Source organism: Plecotus auritus (assembly GCF_963455305.1).
Source record: "Plecotus auritus genome assembly, chromosome: 14".
Lineage (NCBI taxonomy): Eukaryota > Metazoa > Chordata > Mammalia > Chiroptera > Vespertilionidae > Plecotus > Plecotus auritus.
This window is the reverse complement of record NC_137780.1, coordinates 2,145,387-2,163,103: the sequence shown is the minus strand read 5'-3', so window position 1 is coordinate 2,163,103 and position 17,717 is coordinate 2,145,387. Positions and strand designations below refer to the sequence as shown.

At 41.5% G+C, this 17,717-nt stretch overlaps 1 protein-coding gene across 2 annotated transcripts; it reads right to left on the bottom strand.

Moving 5' to 3' along the window:
* Nucleotides 1–1,224: 1,224 nt before the first annotated feature.
* Nucleotides 1,225–17,430, bottom strand: LOC308238640 (complement factor H-related protein 3-like). Of its 2 annotated transcripts, XM_080650859.1 has the most exons (8): nt 17,262–17,430; nt 15,695–15,868; nt 13,079–13,273; nt 12,496–12,672; nt 10,169–10,351; nt 7,387–7,563; nt 6,985–7,167; nt 1,225–3,045 (listed from the first exon to the last, which is right to left on the bottom strand). In XM_080650859.1, the coding sequence occupies exons 1-8, from the start codon at nt 17,317–17,319 to the stop codon at nt 2,849–2,851; spliced, it is 1,344 nt and encodes a 447-aa protein (XP_080506985.1). In that variant the 5' UTR covers nt 17,320–17,430; the 3' UTR covers nt 1,225–2,848. The 2 variants fall into 2 exon arrangements, with proteins under 2 accessions (XP_080506985.1, XP_080506986.1); XM_080650860.1 differs by lacking the exon at nt 15,695–15,868 and having other exon boundaries at nt 17,262–17,414.
* Nucleotides 17,431–17,717: the final 287 nt, after the last annotated feature.

Genomic DNA, 17,717 nt, shown 5'->3' with positions numbered 1-17,717 from the left:
TCCCACCCCTCTGGCCACCTTCTAATTAATTTCCTTTCCATGTGCACAAATCCATGCACCAGGACACTAGTTTCATATAATACTAGTGTCCTGGTGCATGGATTTGTGCACATGGAAAGGAAATTAATATGAAATAATATTCAAAAGAGAAACACCAAAGAATAATGAAGAGTATTTCATCATAATAAAATATGAAATGCAGGTGATATCGAATTCACTAAGGCAAGGGGGAAAATGAATTGTCTAAGGAAAGAGTAAAATGTAAATTTGTAACTTAGAAAACCTTTAAGAACTCCATGAAAAAGAGCTACTAAAACTAACACACAAATTCATTTTCTTTATGTTCGAAAAGAAGCATTAAAAAATGAAATGTTAAAAATATCATTTATGAATATTTAAAATTTTTAAATATAAAGATAAAATTCGACAAAATATTGGTAAGATTGCTACACTGAAAATTTCAAAACATATGGAGAAAAAAATTTAAAGACAAATGAAAAAGTCCATGATGTTTGTGGATTGAAGATTTGCTATCATTAAGATGTATATTCTCCACAATTAATTCATGCTTTCAGTTTGATCCAAGAAAACTTTTCTTATTTAACCAAAATTGAATATCACTGACAACATGATTCTAAAATTCATCTTTAAAAAAGAAACACATTGGAAGGTTTTATTCCTAAGTATCTAAATCAATAACAAATATTCTCCGTGTGGAAGTGTCAGAATGATAAACACCTTAACCAGTGGGAAGAAGGGATTCCGGAAATACACACCCACACAGAGTAAGCACAGAATGAGTAGTAATTATAAGAACATACAATTTAAAAATGTCTGCTTAACCTGGATGGAATTGGAGAACATTATGCTAAGTGAAATAAGCCAGTCAGTGAAAGAAAAATACCACATGATCTCACTCATTTGTGGATAATAAAAACATTATAAACTGATGAACAAAAAGATAGATACAGAGGCAGTAAAGCATCAAACATACTGTCAAATTACAGCGGCAAGGTTAGGGAGAGGTGGGGGAAATAAGAGATCAACCGAAGGACTTATATGCATGCATATAAGAATAACCAACGGATGCAAAACATTGGGGGGTGAGGGCATGTATGGGAAGGGGGGGGGGGCAATGGTAAGATATGTACACATATAATACCTTAATAAAAAATATAAATTTAAAAAATGCCTGCTTAGAAAAATTAACATGAACTCAGAAGTCAGTTAACAACTTGGAAAATACTTTTGATTTATATCACAGAAGAGTGCAATTAAAAGTGATAATAGTATTATTTCTAAACAAAAATAATAATAATAATAATGGGAAAAGAGACGGGTATCTTAATGAGAAAGTTAAGAGAAAAACCCAAAAGGAAGGGTCCTTAAATATCTTCATTGTAAATAAGCACTTTCATAACAAAATGCACCTTCAACTACACAGAGGTACCATGTATTAATCTATCTCACAGGTTGACCACAGCCCCCTGTGCAAAGAAGTGGAAATGTCTATGGAATTGCTTGTTGATCCACGAATTTCACTTCCGGCAGCTTACCCTGACCATATGCCCACATCATTCTGAAAGAGTTCTTTATATTTCTCAGCCTGTATTATCTTCCTTTTCGTATGTATTTATTTTAAATTAACATATTTTTGTGGTTCAGAGGTGATATATGTTAAAGATAGAGGAATGGGAGGATATAAGAATTGAACCCCAATGTCCACGCCTCTTATATCTAAACTAGAGGCCCGATGCATGTCCGGAGGGTCGTCTGGAAGGATGTCCAGTCTAATTAGCATATTACGCTTTTATTATTATAGATTGAACTGTAGTTATGGTAGGTGTTTCATTGTGCTTCCTGCCAATATTTGTTCTGTAAACGTTGGCTCACTTTTCATAGTACACTGAGTGATTGTGTTTATACTCGATATTTTATTTTTATCAGCTTCCATGTCCATGTTACAATAGCTATGCCCCTGATTAGAGTCTAATACCTCTCTATGACTTGTTTGCTAGATGAATATGTGGAAGATATTGCATTTCATCATTTTGGGGGTATAGTGAGCTACGGATAGATAAGCAAAACTACGTAATAACCTCTACCATCTATTGCCAACATGGATATGACATAGTTTGTTTTTGACATGTTTGTGAAGTGATTTTAAGGTGAAGATGAAGACAAGCATTTTTTTTTCCCCTTTCCTCTGAAAGAAAGAATGCTAAAATGCCCCCACATAGCATTTTGGTTTGTCACATTTTAATGAGATGCTTATGAGAAGTGTTTGGTTGGTTGGTCTCAGGTTACAATGACATCTTCTACAGAGTATTTAACACAAATTCCGACTAATGAATAAAAATGGGTTAAACCAAACCAGAAAAGTAAATTGAGAAGAATTGGATTCATAATAAGAAATTCTGAGTGAATTGAATGAATTTTCTATTATTCATTGTCATCATCATTGTCATCATTTGATGGTATGCCTGGCAGATACTATCATCTTGTTCATAAGTGGGGATCTCCAGTTCTCCTTCTTGACATTGTACTTGGAATGCAGATGATGGTGGCACTTCACTACAACTAGGTTGACACACAAATTCAATATAATCTTCCGTTGTAAAATCTTTTCTCACATCTAATGATCTCAACTGTATGTTATGTTTTCTCGTGATTTCTTCTGATACTACACATGCATCTGACGGTTAAAAAAAAAAAAAAGAACATAAAACTAAGTACCATACAAATATCTTCCACAGGGAAGAGCAGGAAATGCCAGAAGACTGGCAAGCTTTGAGGCAGGAGAAGCAGTCGGTGGGGCCGGCCACATATCTGGGGCAACAGGGTTTCTTCATTTACACGTGGGGTACTCCACGGTCCCTTCCCGACACACGGCTTGAAATGACTCCTCTGACGTCACTTCCTTGTGTCCCGATTTGCACATAAATTCCACGATACCCCCTGTTTTTACATAATAGGGTTTGTCATCTTTCCCTTTTAACTGTATGTTCTTTGCATTCATGATATTTTCTGATATTACACAGGGATCTGAAAGTAGAAGAAATGAATAAAAGCAATTAGGAATCTTTCCTTTTATAAACAAATAAACCTGCAACCCAATCACTAGCTTAGAGGATGAAGTTATCGAAAGAGCTAAGGTACATCATCAACGTGGGCCGAGTCCTGTTCTCCGCCCCATCTGTGGGCCCTCACAGCTCCTCAGCCGGCAGCTGCTCCTCCTCACACACCAGGAGGCTGAGGGGAAGGGAGGGTCAGGCACACCTGTCCAAGGTCACAGAGCTCATCAGGTGGACGATGCGTGTGGACCGGCAGTGTGACCCCATGGCCTTGGCTCTGTCTGTGGGATGTGGGCACCCACAGGGTGACTTCCTATCCAGGGGACATGGGAGCCTGCTCCATGGTGCCCATGGTTCTTCCTTGTCCATGTGCCACTCAGCTGGCAGTGGCTACAAATGCTCCCAGTTCAGTCTCATTCTGCTGGGTTACATGATGCTAATATTTTTCTCTATGCCCACAAAACGGGGAAAGAGAGCCATAGGAAATCACACAATTTCTAATGAACAATTTTCTAACAAGATACCACTAAATAAATAGACATATATGCGTAAGTATATCTCTACATCCATCCACCTACCCACATCCACCCATCATATTTATCTATCTGCTAGCTAGCTGTTCTTCATTCTCTATAGGAAAGGCAGGCTGCATGGATGCAAGCATATGCATGTAGAGAGGTTTTGAATATCAACATGATTATACACAAATTTCTTTTTTTAATTTTTATTTTATTCTCTTTTCCCACCACCATTTATTCCCCACTATGCCCTCTTCCACCTCCGCCCAGCCATCTCCCACCCACAATCACCATACCGTTGCCCGTGACCATGAATTATCTCTTTTTTTCTTTGTTGCTCAATCCCTCTACTCTGCCCCCCACCCCCCTCACCTGCACCTGAACTGTCTGCCTGCTGTCTATCTAGGAAACTGTCTCTATTTTGCTTTGTAGTTCAGTTTGTTCATTAAATTCCACATATGCGTGACATCCTTTGGAACTCGTCTTTCTCCATTTCTGGGAATTTATCCGAAGGCACCTGAAACACTCATTCAAAAGCTATGTATACACCCCTACGTTCATTGCAGTGTTATTTACAATTGTTAAGATTTGGAAGCAGCCCCAAGTGTCCATCAGTGGATGAGTGGATAAAAAAGCTGTGGGACATTTATACAACAGAATACGATGCTGCCCTATAAAGGAAGCAAAGTGTACCCTTTGGGACAGCATGGATGGAACTGGAGAACATTATGCTAAATGCAAAGATTTATCCCCTCACTATTTCACTGCGACCCATTTGTAAAATCAATGCAGTGTTACCTTCCTTAGACTTTTTTTTAGAGACATTAGGGAGTTTCTAGGGTATTGCTATTATAATGTGACTGCGGGCAACATTTCATATATTGTATTAAAGTTTAAGACCTTGTCTTCTTTCTATAGGCAAACTGTTCTTACATTGTAGAAAATCGTACATGCTAAAAATTTTAATTTAGTTTTTTAAATTTTTTATTATTGTTTAAAGTATTACAAATAGTAATACATATGTCTCCTTTTTCCCCCATTGACCTCCCCTACCCCCCTACACATGCCCTCACCTCCCCTAGTGTCTGTGCATGCATATAAGCATAACTAATATAATTTTTAATGGTATGACATCCTATATAATAAAAGCCTAATATGCTAAGTGTCCGGTCGGCCAGTCAACCAATCAAAGTATAATATGCTAATGATATGCTAAGGCCACTCAACCACTTGCTATGATGTGCACTGACCACCAGGGGGCAGACAGTCAACCGGTCAAGCAGTCACTATGACATGCACTGACCATCAGGGGAAAGATGCTCCAACCAGTAGGTGAGCTTGCTGCTGGGGTCTGGCTGATCGGGACTGAGCAAGATGGGCCGGACACACCCTGGAGTCCTCCCACAGTCCCTCCCCACCTAGCCAACCTCCTGCATCCCTCTCCGGCCTCAATCATGCATTGGTGGGGTCCCTCAGCCTGGGCTGCACCCTCTCGCAATCCAGGGCCCCTCAGGGGATGTTGGAGAGCTGGTTTCAGCCTGATCCCACAGGCCAGGCCGAGGGACCCCACTGGTACACGAATTCGTGCACTGGCCTCTAGTTGATTAATAATATTATATACGGGCTTCAATTGTTCAATTCTATGAAATAGCATCTGTATATTGCTTTGTGTGCCCACCACCCAAAGTCAAATCATCCTCCATCACCATGTGTTTGAGCCTCTTTACCTTCTACTACTGCCCCCCCTTCTCTCTGATAATCACCATATTGTTGTCTGTGCCTATGAGTTTTTGTCTGTTTTTCTTATTTGTTTGTTCCAGTTTTGTATCCCACATATAAGTGAAATCAATAGTTCAAATTTGTCTGCCGGACTTATTTCATTTTGCATGATATTCTCAAGGTCCATCCATGATGTCACAAATGGCAGTATTTCATCTCTTCTTCTGGCTGAGTAATACTCCATTGTATATTGTAAGACATCTTTATCTAGTCATATATGAAATTTTGAAGATATCATGAACTCCTATTTCTCTTCTCTTGACCCAAGTATTTTGTATTCTAGTTTAGCCATCATTGACATTGATAAGACCTTACCGGTGGTTCTCAACCTTCCTAATGCCGCAACCCTTTAATACAGTTCCTCATGTTGTGGTGACCCCCAACCATAAAATTATTTTCGTTGCTACTTCATAACTGTAATTTTGCTACTGTTATGAATCGTAATGTAAATATCTGTGTTTTCTGATGGTCTTAGGCGACCCCTGTGAAAGGGGTCACGACCCACAGGTTGAGAACAGCTGTCAGGGGTCGCCTAAAACCATCGGAAAACACAGATATTTACATTACTATTCATAACAGTAGAAAATTAGAGTTATGAAGTAGCAACAAAAATAATTTTATGGTTGGGGGTCTCCACAACATGAGGAACTGTATTAAAAAGTCACGGCATTAGGAAGGTTGAGAACCACTGCCTTAGACATAGCTAAAAGCTCTGTTCCAACACATCCCATTAACTATTACATGATGAAACATGATAGAATAACACATATGACACAAATTTTTTTAAAAATCTAACATTTTTTTCCAATGTTCCTCAGTACATGCAAATGCTGTTTACATCCGAAAGTATATATTATGTAGGTTCTACATAGCTGTCAAACACCTTTTCTGATCTTTCCTTCTTAACTTTACTAATCCAAGCAAAAATTTACCTCCTTGCTTTAATATACCATATGTCTCTGTTATTTTTTACACGATGATGGATGTTCCTTTGATAATCTTAAGTGCTCTCTGCAAATTTCAATTCCACAACTCAAGTAAAGTCTTACCTCTGTCACAGAACTGATTTCATGTCCCCATAAAATGGACATTGCTTTCTATTTTTTGTGGGAGGAACAAGTCTTGTGTGTGCTGGGAGACATATCTTAGACTTGTCCATCTACTCAACCATCTAAACTTGAGATTTAGAACTTACCTTGGAAACTCAATACTTTCTTTTCTATATAACCTAGTTGGAGCTACTTCCAGACTATTCTGACTTGGGTATGGTAACTTTGATTTCCGGTCCTGGACTTACTGGGGTTGCTATAATCTCCCACAGAAGGGGACACATACACAGGAGAGGATGAGTCAGGTATGGTCCACTGTGGGGTCAGTTAATGTATCAGAATGAGCCTCTCCCAATGTTCCTGTTTAAAGGACCTTTATCATTGTTCACATAGGGATTCTCCAAGCTCATAGCCCTACACACAAGTCTGCAATGTGAAACATTGAGCCGGAGAGCTGTTGGTGAGCACAGTTGTAGACTCTGACTCCATGACTAGTAGACCGCACGCGAGCTCATAAACATCACCCTCATGGTCTCAGGATCCAGAAGATTCTTGAGAACTTACCTATGCATCTCGGGGGTTCGGACCACTTTGCATAACTACAGGTTACATCTTTAGGACCCCGGAGCTCATAGTAGGCCTGGCACTGGTATTCCACTCTTGACCCTGGAGGATACCCTTCCAATGGGAAGGAGGTGATGTCTCCATTGCTAATCGCTGGAGGAGGCCCACACTTGTCGGCAGATCCTGAAAAAGAGCATTTTAACTGTTGAAGAGAAAAATTGTAGTTTTGTTGGAAACTATTCATGTAAAGCTGAACAGAAACTATTGTCCCTCTTTTGCATTTTAAATCTTGTAACCACCATGTTGTTCAAAATGCCTTAGATCCCCACACTCAAGCGAGGACTCCATACATGCAGACTTCTCAATTCTTGGAAAAGGAAATGCTGGAATCAAAACACTTACTAAAGCAGGTTGGCAAGTGGGACCAGCCGTCCTCACCACACACCATGGATCCCAGGGCGTTTCCATCTTTGTTTTCGTAGCCATCCAGGCATTGGTAGTCCAACGTGTCATTGGGTAGCAATGCTTTTCCAGTGAATATGACTGTGGCATTCTCAAATATTGGCATGTCACAAAGTTCTAAAGCAAAATAAAGGCCACCATTGTATTTCCAATGCCATATCATGTAGAATCCAACTAAGACAATCTCATGCTGGCAATACTAAACTTTACCATCGGTGTGTGGATAAGTGAAGTATCAGGTGACAATTCTCTGAATCAGTGTGATTCTGGGCTGGAAGAGTTACATAACATGAAGGATAGATTTTCTTACATATCCTTTTCCCTACCATTCAAACCCTCTAACTATAGGTTAGGAACCTTTAGTCTGATGTATTTTTAACTGTGGATATGGCACTGGCTTTTACTAAAATATACTATTATAATGATATCATGTTATCATTTGAAGGACAACACCACCTGTGATTTCAAGAGGTAATATATGTATTTACGTAGGACACATACTACCACTAAGAGTGTGAGTCTTACAGAAAGACTGTAGGCCTTGGATACAGGATCCAAGTATTTATATAAAACATCGTCCTTTCCCTAATGGTTCTCAGAATTGAAAATTTATCCACATTGATTTTAAAAGTGAATTGCAAAGGGTTCAGTTTTTTTCACTAAAGGGAGTCCATGAAATGGAAAAGAATATTTTTAAAATCTAAGAACTAATATCTTTTCTTTTTTTTTAATCAATCTTCCCACCTTCTGTAGCATAAGGTTTAGTTTTTCTTGAACACAGTCTTTTTTTTTTTAATACACATAAATGTTTTTAGTATGCAGTAGTTTTTGAGTGATCAGGGTAAAGTATTTCAACCCATATAACAGGTGCAGGAAAGGGAACTCTTTTAGCTGCCCAGGCTGGCATTCATAGGCCAACATGTCATTGAGCTTAAACCACGTGCCATAACTTTTGGCTCTGGCATCCTCAAATATTGGCATATCACAAGATTCTAATGCATAGTAGAATTGAGTATTTCATTTCTAATATTATTTAGTGGACAATTTAATTAGGTAAGTTCCATTCCAATAAAAAAAAACTGTATCACTAGCATGTGCTAATAAATTATGCCCGATGCACAAAATTAGTGCAAGGGGCTTGGCCTTCGTAGCCCCAGCTTCATCCAGAAGGAGGTCCGGAAGGTTGTTCGGTTGTCTGGTCTAATTAGCATATTATGCTTTTATTATTATAGATACATATAACCTAAGGAGAACAGTGATGAATCATTGTCCTGAAATGGCTTTTTATCATAAAAACATGTATTTCTACACAGCAGTTTTACCATCACTTAAATCATCCAAAATATTTATTTTAAGGTCATTTTTCTCAATGCAATTAAACTTAGATATTTATTTCATGCTAGAAATAAAATAGGCCATAATAGATGCATTGTACTTTTTTTGGCAAAGCAGAATAGCATTTTTGAGTTTAGATGCCAAAGTTATTAGCAGTTGTGACATATATGCCAGGAAAAAAATGAATTGGTTCAACAACAAAAAAAATATTTTTCAACAGTGAGAGTAAATTTTTAAACATTCTATAAAATTCTCCTTTAACACATACTAATTTTTAAAGTTCACATGCTAATTTAGCTTTTTGAGATATTCCTTAATGACTGTATATTCTCTTATACTTATCACAATCCAATGTAAAGATAGTTCTATATATTTAGTACAAGAAAGCAAAACGTTAATAAATGGTCTTAATTTTCACTAACACTATATTGGAGTGATGTTAATAAAGGTTTAAGTAATTTGCCTCCAATTTTATAACATGCATTGTAGCCAGCTACCTTAAATTGTTAAAAAAAAAAAAAAAAGGTAAAATGAAATTATAAAAATAATAGATATTTTTTCCTTTCCTAGTAAGAGTGTTGTAATGAATAGTTGATCACAACTTAATATAAATGGGTCTGATATGGATGCAACATCATTTGTTCTTTGGCTGGTTCCCATGGTAACTATCAAATGGAAAGCAATGAAAACAATAGGAATGGACATTTTCAATGTCTACTTCACTTAAAGGGAATGAAAACTACCACTGCGTGGTGCTGGGATGAACAAGACAGAATGAGCAAACAGTTGTAGGGAATGTTCATAAACTCCGAGGCCATAGAGCAGAGAGATCTCTCCCGGCAGTGACTCTGCATCTGTCTACATGCATGTCACAGTCTCCACTCCCTACCCATTCACGTAGGGTTCCTGCAGGAAGTGATGTCTCAGAAAAGGACCTCCCTGCAGCATGGAACACAGAAACCACTCAAGTGACATTCCTCGAAACCTGTGTGCTGTGAGCCCACATTTCACTTACACACGAACTTCTAGGTCTAGGAACAAAGCCTCTGGAAGGAAAGTCTGATCACCTGAAAACAGGTGCAACAGGGCCGGACCTCAGCTCAAAGCGGGTGAGTTCACAGCGGAACACACAGCCTCCCTAGGCAGTGTGCAAATCTCAGGATGTTTTGCGGTGGATAAACCTTGAACGGAAAGATGGACTTCTGTCTACCCTACTAGTAATTCCTTGTAAAAGACAAAAGGAAATTACATGTATTTTCTCACAAATTCCTTATTTAGCTTGTTCAAATAGAGCTACGTCAGCTTCCACCACCCTACAAAAAGGAAATCAGTTAAAGTAAACGTTTGTTCAATAAAATAATGGATACCACAGTCATGAATGACTTACTAATGCATCTGGGTTGAGCTGACCATCCATTCTGGAGACATGTAATATACCCGGATGTGTGACCATCTTCTGTTACATACCCTTGTTTGCACTTATATTTTACTATTTTATTTAAGGGATATGTAGACTCAGAGTCAGAAATAACTCCATTCTCAATTGTTACTGTTGACTTTAAACATGCTTCTAAAAGGAAGAGAGCAAAAGGAAAAGGTAAGCATATGGTCAGCAAACAGTTTCCTAACGACTCACACAACATCACAACATAAGAAATAAGGCATTTGACAACGAAAACCTGGAAAATTCCTAATCATCCAAAGCATTGTGTCGGAGAAAGTAGGTTATGAGTTTCCAAAAATGTTAAATCTAGATGTTGGAAACATCTGGGGGGACTAAGCCAGATTTGAAACACTCAGGATGCCTTGTAAGAAATTATGAAAAATCGGTTTGTCTTGTGAATCTGGAAGCCCCCAGCATGCCAGAGCTCTCCCAGCAACAGGCCCTCTCCTATGACTGCCTGGGTTTCAATATTGCTAAGAGGGCGGAGCCTAAGTGCTCTCACCCATGGAAGCAATGGGACCTAGGTGAGGTGATGGATGTGCTAGGCAGCTCGATCTGGTGGTCATGTCACTACGTGTGCTTATGTCAAAATAGCAAGCTGTCCGCGTTACACACATATGCGATTCCCATTTTCGGTTACACCCCATTCGTGCTGACAAAGGAAAAACCAACTGGAAAACAGAAACATCTGAGCAGGAATCAACTAGAAGCCAAACACTAGAGAAAATGTACAGAGTCAAAAGGTGGCCCATTGAAAATATGCACTAAAATGGATAAACACAAGGAAAGAACAATGAAGAGGGGCCAGCCCCAAGACAATGAGAAAACGGAGCCCAGTCTGTGAAAACAACCTTGTGAGGCACATGGACACGGCCAGTGCCTAACTTAGGTCCCCGAGACATAGGGTCAACTTATGGGATCTCCATTCTCAGTGGGGCTTTGTTGGGAGGCGGGAATTTTCCAGCTCACAGCAGGGGAAGGGAAAACCCCAGCAGATGTGTCAGTCCTGCTGAATAGGAGAAACCAACGCCGGCGTTCCCAAAGAGGCCGACACCACCCAACGCTGAATGACCATAAGCAGAGAGGAAAGAGCCCTGGATGAGGGAGAGAGCTCTACAAACCTGCACGGCCATCCCTAGACTCTTTGGTGAATACACCCCACTGGAGTGCAGGGCGGAACCCCCTGAGAATGGGCAGAGCACAACTAGCAGAGGAAAGACCTGCCAGGAAACTACAAATTCCCAGATTCCAGGGCACACACAGCACTGGAAACAGGCATGTTCATCAGTCACATGGGAACAGGTCTTTAAGCACAAATCACTTAGTACAGAGGCCAAAGAGGCCTTCTCCAGCCAGACCCTGAATAAGCTCATCTGTGCAATGGCTCCCCACACCAGCCTTAGTCATTGGCAAACAAGCCTTGATAGATCAAGGAGAAGAAGAAGGAGAAGGAGAAGGGGAAAAGGAGGGGAAGGGGGAACAGGAGAGGAAGGGGCAGAGGGAGGAAGAGGAGAATGAGAAGAAGAAGAAGAAGAAGGAGAAGGAGAAGAAGAAGGAGAAGGAGAAGGAGAAGGAGAAGAAGAAGAAGAAGAAGAAGGAGGAGGAGGAGGAGGAGGAGGAGGAGGAGGAGGAGGAGGAGGAGGAGGAGGAGGAGGAGAAGGAGAAGGAGAAGAAGAAAGTTCAAAACTCTCTCTGGAACAGAAACCAGCAATATAGGGGCCTTTTTTACACCCTTTCTACCCCAAAGCATGTGCCACATATACGCCAAAAAGCAGCCATTACTTCAAGACGGAATATGAGCCATTAGTAACAGAGTAATAGAGAGTGTGGGTAAGTTCAGGTAAGGTGACCAGGACCTCCCTTTCCTGTCATTCAGAAAATGCGTGGCCCCACACCCTAGCAGACACACTGTGTTCCCACTTCATTTCTATGATTTTAATCTGGACACCGAACATGGGCAACGGAGTTCAATATTAAGATTGAGCTTTTGAAAGAGTCTAATGTATTTTTCACTTAATGACCCCCGGTCGGTGAGCAAATAATATAGAAATGTCTAAACATTTAATTATACTGAACTTTCAAAATGTTTTTCAATAAAGAATAAAAGAGAAAAAAAAAGATATTGGAGTTTCCACTCATACACCCTTGAAAAAATAAAGCCACGGAGGGCCATTGGCAAAATAACAAGGTGACAGAAACCTTTGCCTCAGTTACTCCAGGTGAGTCTCAGACAATCACAAACAGACTGGCTCTTCGACCAGTTTTCTTACCGAGACGGATGCATCTGGGCGGAGGGACCCAGCCATTCTCCGTACAGGTCATCAAAGTCTGCTGGTTTGGAAGTGTGTAGCCAGGATAGCAATGAACATTTACAGATGCGCCCTGCAAATATTTTTGTTCATTTTCTGGACCATGTCCATTTTCCAAATAATTGAAAATGCATTGTCCTGAGAATTATAAAATGATGATAAAAACACATAAGTGGGGTCAAAATAAATTAAAAACTATCTTTTTAATATTTAAATTAGAATGCATAAACATCCAAGAGTCGCCCATAACGTACGAAACACTACAGTTGCTACCAAATATTTTTAAAATCCATGTTAAATGGTATTTATCTGTAGTTTCCACAACTGAAATATGCATAAATGCTATAGGTAGGCTTGTAGAATATCCATTTCTATTTCTCGTGCTGCTAATGAAGAACCTGGATGAGAGAGACAGCCAGTATCGGTCTTTCTGCTCAGAGCCTCGTCCTCCCACCTACTTTTCCCGCCAGGCTCAGGGGTGCTCATGGTGGCTCTCTCCACTCAGAACTATGGCCACGTGCACAGGACACAGAGGTTCACTCACTGAGGCAGGGCACTTTCGGGGACCATCCATCTCGTGTGCAAGCCATGCGATCCCTTTTGACTTGTAAAGGAGTCACAAAGTTTTCATCACAGGAATAGGGAAACCATTGTCCTGGCGTTACTGGGAAGTATGATCTATATCTATCTTCCCTGAATAGGCGTCCATGTTTTATGTCTGGAAAGTCACAGGGCTTAACTAGCAATTAAAACAAACAAAACACAGTATAAGTAATCTTTTACCTTAATAAAAACGCATTGAGCGGTACCTTGTTTCATTGATGAGTTATATTCTCATATGCCCATACTTACACTCATTGCGTTAGGCTTTCTAGGACAAGAAAAGTTATAACCTTCAGATGATGTGAATAACACTTGTTCCCTGATCATGTCACAATGTGTACAAATACTGAATCATTATAGCGTGCGCCTGGAAGTAACACAACACTGTAGGTCAATGTTATCTACATAAATAGTCACTCTCCTTGTCATTGTTATGCTCACTGAGGTCTGTGTCACGGTGGTCATGGCCTCCTCTTTAAGGTACCTGACTGTCCACATTCATTTGGCCTTGGCCTTGAGTGAACACGGAGCCATTGACCTGCTATGTGTATCATTTCTCTTGTCATCCATGGAAGATCCAGCTAAGTGTGGGCCCCTTTGACAATGAACTGGTATACAAGGAACAGCAATGAGACTGTAGAGACAGAAAACACCGCGAAAGGGGCAACCCCCCAGGAATGAAATACCCTGTGGCCTGAGGGGCGTTGTGTGACAGGGGATGGCTTTAGAAGGTGCACAACGTCTCCCACATTCATCCCCCTCATACAAGGGAGCCCCGTGCCCCTCCCTTGAGTGAGGCCGGAGTTAGGGATGTTCTTCTGAAGAGTTCACGTGGCTGAGGGGACCCTGTGTGACCAGGTCATCAATGCCATGGAGGCGCCTCCAGGGCCCTCAGGTCACTCGCTCCGGGGAGGGTTACCTCCCCTCAGGCCACCGATGGAGACGCCCAGGTGGACAGATGTGCAGGCTCCTGCACACGCCCTGGGAGGGGGCCCCTGGAAGCACATGCTGCACCCAGCCCTCCAACCCCCCGACCCCCCACTACCTGGGCAGTGTGAGGTCGGATCAATAATTGAATCGATACCCCGTCCCCTGCGGACTGACCTGAGACCGCTTCACAATGGACATTCCCTTCCCCTCACATCACGTTCCACTTGCTAAGACCACTCTCTCTCCCCTCTGGACTCTCCCAGAATCGCACCTGCCCAGAGAACTCTCCGTCCAGAAAAAGCCGCGTAGAGTCCTTTACACTCTCCGACTCCCTGTCCCTGCATGCTGGCGTCAATTTGGGGTTCAGCCATCTGATATCCGATGACCTAGTCCAGGGGTGGGCAAACTTTTTGACTCGAGGGCCACCATGGGTTCTTAAACTGGACCGGAGGGCCGGAACAAAAGCATGGATGGAGTGTTTGTGTGAACTAATATACATTCAAAGTAAAGGAGCGGAGGGGAGAGCAAGAGAACTGGATAGAACAGCCGGATCCGGCCCGCGGGCTGTAGTTTGCCCAAGGCTGGATAATCCCTTACCACTTTGGCCTCGTGCGTTCCTCCTTCGGGGACCCTAACAGGCAACAGCAGGGAGCGATTCAGAACTGAGCAGGGAAGCGGCTCCCAAATGCTGACCCCGCCAACGCTGACACAGAGGGGGCTGTTGTATGAGGCAGTATGTTCAGGGGCGTTTCTTACACAGACATCAATGTCTAATGTACCAGGTGTTGAATGGTAGTGTTCTTACCCAGTGTTCTAATTCACATGTTAGAGTATTAGTGAGAGAAATACACACTGAGTGGCCAGATTATTGTGATCTCTGAAGGCATAATAATCTGGCCACTCAGTGTGTGTTTGTGTGTGTGTGTGTGTGTGTGTGTGTGTGTGTGTGTATGAGGCCCAGTGCATGAATTCGTGCATGGGTTGTATCCAGCCTACCTGGCAGGGGGAGAGGACACAGGCTCTTGGCCAGCCTGCCTGCTGGTCTAACTCCTGGTCCAGGGGACAATTTGCATATTAGCCTTTTATTATACAGGATATACACTGAGTGGCCAGATTATTATGCGTTCAGAGATCATAATAATCTGGCCAATCAATGTCTATTCCTACATACACATACACATATTTAACAGTGAATAGCAAAAAATTAAAAGTTTTTATTAACAAAAATGTGGTTTTGATCTTAATTAGATTGGAGACTTTGGAAATCAAAGACTGCCTTGAAGCCCTCTGCTTTACCTTCTCAGTGAGGCCAAGATTTGGACTTAAGAGATCCCCTTAATTTTTTCATTATTTTTTATTGACTTCAGAGAGGAAGGGAGCGGGAGAGAGAGAGAAACATCAATGGACAGAGAGAATCGTTGATTGGCTGCCTCCTGCACACCCCACACTGGGAATCAGCTCACAGCCCAGGCATGTGCCCTGATGCGGAATTGAATGGTGACCTCCTGGTTCGTAGGTCAATACTCAGCCACTGAGGCACACAGGCCAGGCAGATTACCCTTATTTTTAAGTTTAAGAGAAGTAATTGCAGAATTAAGAAGCGGGTCAAGATATGGAGGGAACTTACAGATACATCTTGGAGGAGGAACCCAGCCTTTGTCAGTACATTTTATCGTATTTCCCCCGAGGGAAGGGTAAAAGCCACTTTTACAGGAGTATGTGATTGCGTGTCCCAGTTCATATTTGCTCCTGTCAGCAAAGAAGTGACTGTTTGCAATTCTTGGAGGGTCACATGCTGATTCTGAAAAGTAAGGGGACATGTGAATTATACAGAAATCACATGAAAATCATCAAGGCCACGAGAATCAGTGAATGTCATTTCTTTCTTCTTACCAAACAGCAAAAGGGCATTCGAATGAGCACCCTGTCCTTACATGTATATTCACAACGATTATATTATAACTAATAGAAAACATCTGTGACCACCTAGACGCAGTGATAAGTAAGATATGTCTGCCGTAGGCAGTGTGTGATGTTAATCGACACGAACCTCAAATGAGCCTTAAATATGTTTATTTTTGCCTGGCCTGTGTGGCTCAGGCGTTGACCTTGACCTCTGAACCAGGAGGTCAGGGTTCGATTGCTGCTTAGAGCACATATCCAGGTTGGTGGAAGCTACATTCCCATTGCGGGGAGGGTGAAGGAGGGAGCCGATCCATGATTCTCTCTCATCATGGATGTTTCTAACTCTCTCACCCTCTCCCTTCCTCTCTGAAATCAAGAAATATATTCTTTAATACATGTTTTTCTCTCACTTTAATCTGCTATATCTGTCATATTTGCATGTTATCATTGCAGTCCAGTCTACGTATCTAGTTTTCATTTCACAGTACAGCCACACTTAACACCAATGTATGAAGTCAAAAGCTATGAGATACATACAAAAACACAGCTTTCCCTAAGAGACCAACCAAATACTATTGGGAGAATTGTGTTAAATTAGTTAAGAATAGAAGAATTGCTGGTGATTGCTTTCAAGCAGTGGGCATAAATCCCTTGACAAATTGTAATTCCCTACTCTCATAACCTCCATTACAGCAAACGGTGCTGTTAAAACATGGCCAGGGCAGGTGTCTCTACCCAAAATAGGAACAGCTGAGATTGTACAAGCGTGTGAGGCCACATTTTTCCTACTGTTAGAAGCCATCATTAAGGTTTGGAAGATGAATAATAATTCCATATTGGCACTCCATGTTATGAATCAGTAGAAACATGCAGTTTGCATAGGGTTGAATGAATTGGGCCAAAGGTGGTTTTTATTTATCAGGTCTTGGTATTTTTCATCATTCCTGCAAATGACTTATTGTCAGAGATTGTCCCTTCATGAATGCAGAGACCAAAGTTGTGGTAAATTACCATCAAATAGCCCTAGCCGGTGGGTTCAACTCCTGGTCAAGGGCACCTGTCTCGGTGGCAGATTCCATCTCGGGCCCTGGTTGGGGCTTGTGGGAGAGGCACCCAGTCCATGTGTCTCTCCCATCACTGTCTCTCCCCCTTCTCCCTCCCTGGTACTCTTTCCCTAAAGATCATTGGAAAATACACCCTCGGTGAGGATTTTTAAAAAGTAAAAACAAATGAAAAAGGAAAAGTCCTACTTAAGAAGGAGCTAAATCTTCCCGTCAGTGTCAACTCACCTTGTCCACGAGCCCAGGAGACCCACAGGGTGAGGATGACCTTGGCTAGGAACAGCATGGTGGGGCTCCCCGGGGGTGTTAGCACAGATGGTCCAGCGCTGCTGTTTGGGGCTAAATCTGCTTCATGAGCCCTTACCAAGTGTGGCTCTGAATTTAAGTGAAAGTACCGCAAGCTAGTTGACTGGGGTCAACTCGGTAGATATCAAAGTCCAAAGACTTTTGCAATATCTGTAAATCTGCATGAACGATTTCACAATCATCTCCTGAGTTACTTCCCTGACAGGTCCTTACAGCTTTCCTTAGGGACAGTAATAGTAAGGCTGGTTCCAAAAGTGATACAAAACTCCAATCTTCAAACACTTCTTGGGAATGGATGAGGTTCTTCCTCCACCAGGAGGTTCACGTGGGAATAGCTCTGACTGCATGTCCCTGTGACTGTCTCTTGTCCTCTCGTTG

Coding starts and splice junctions, on each gene's coding strand:
- LOC308238640 (XM_080650859.1), bottom strand. CDS start 17,319: ATGCTGTTCCTAGCCAAGGTCATCCTCACCCTGTGGGTCTCCTGGGCT. Junction 15,869..17,261: donor CTCCTGGGCTCGTGGACAAG/GTGAGTTGACAC, acceptor CTTACTTTTCAG/AATCAGCATGTGACCCTCCA. Junction 3,046..6,984: donor CGAACCCCCGAGATGCATAG/GTAAGTTCTCAA, acceptor TTCTACTTTCAG/ATCCCTGTGTAATATCAGAA.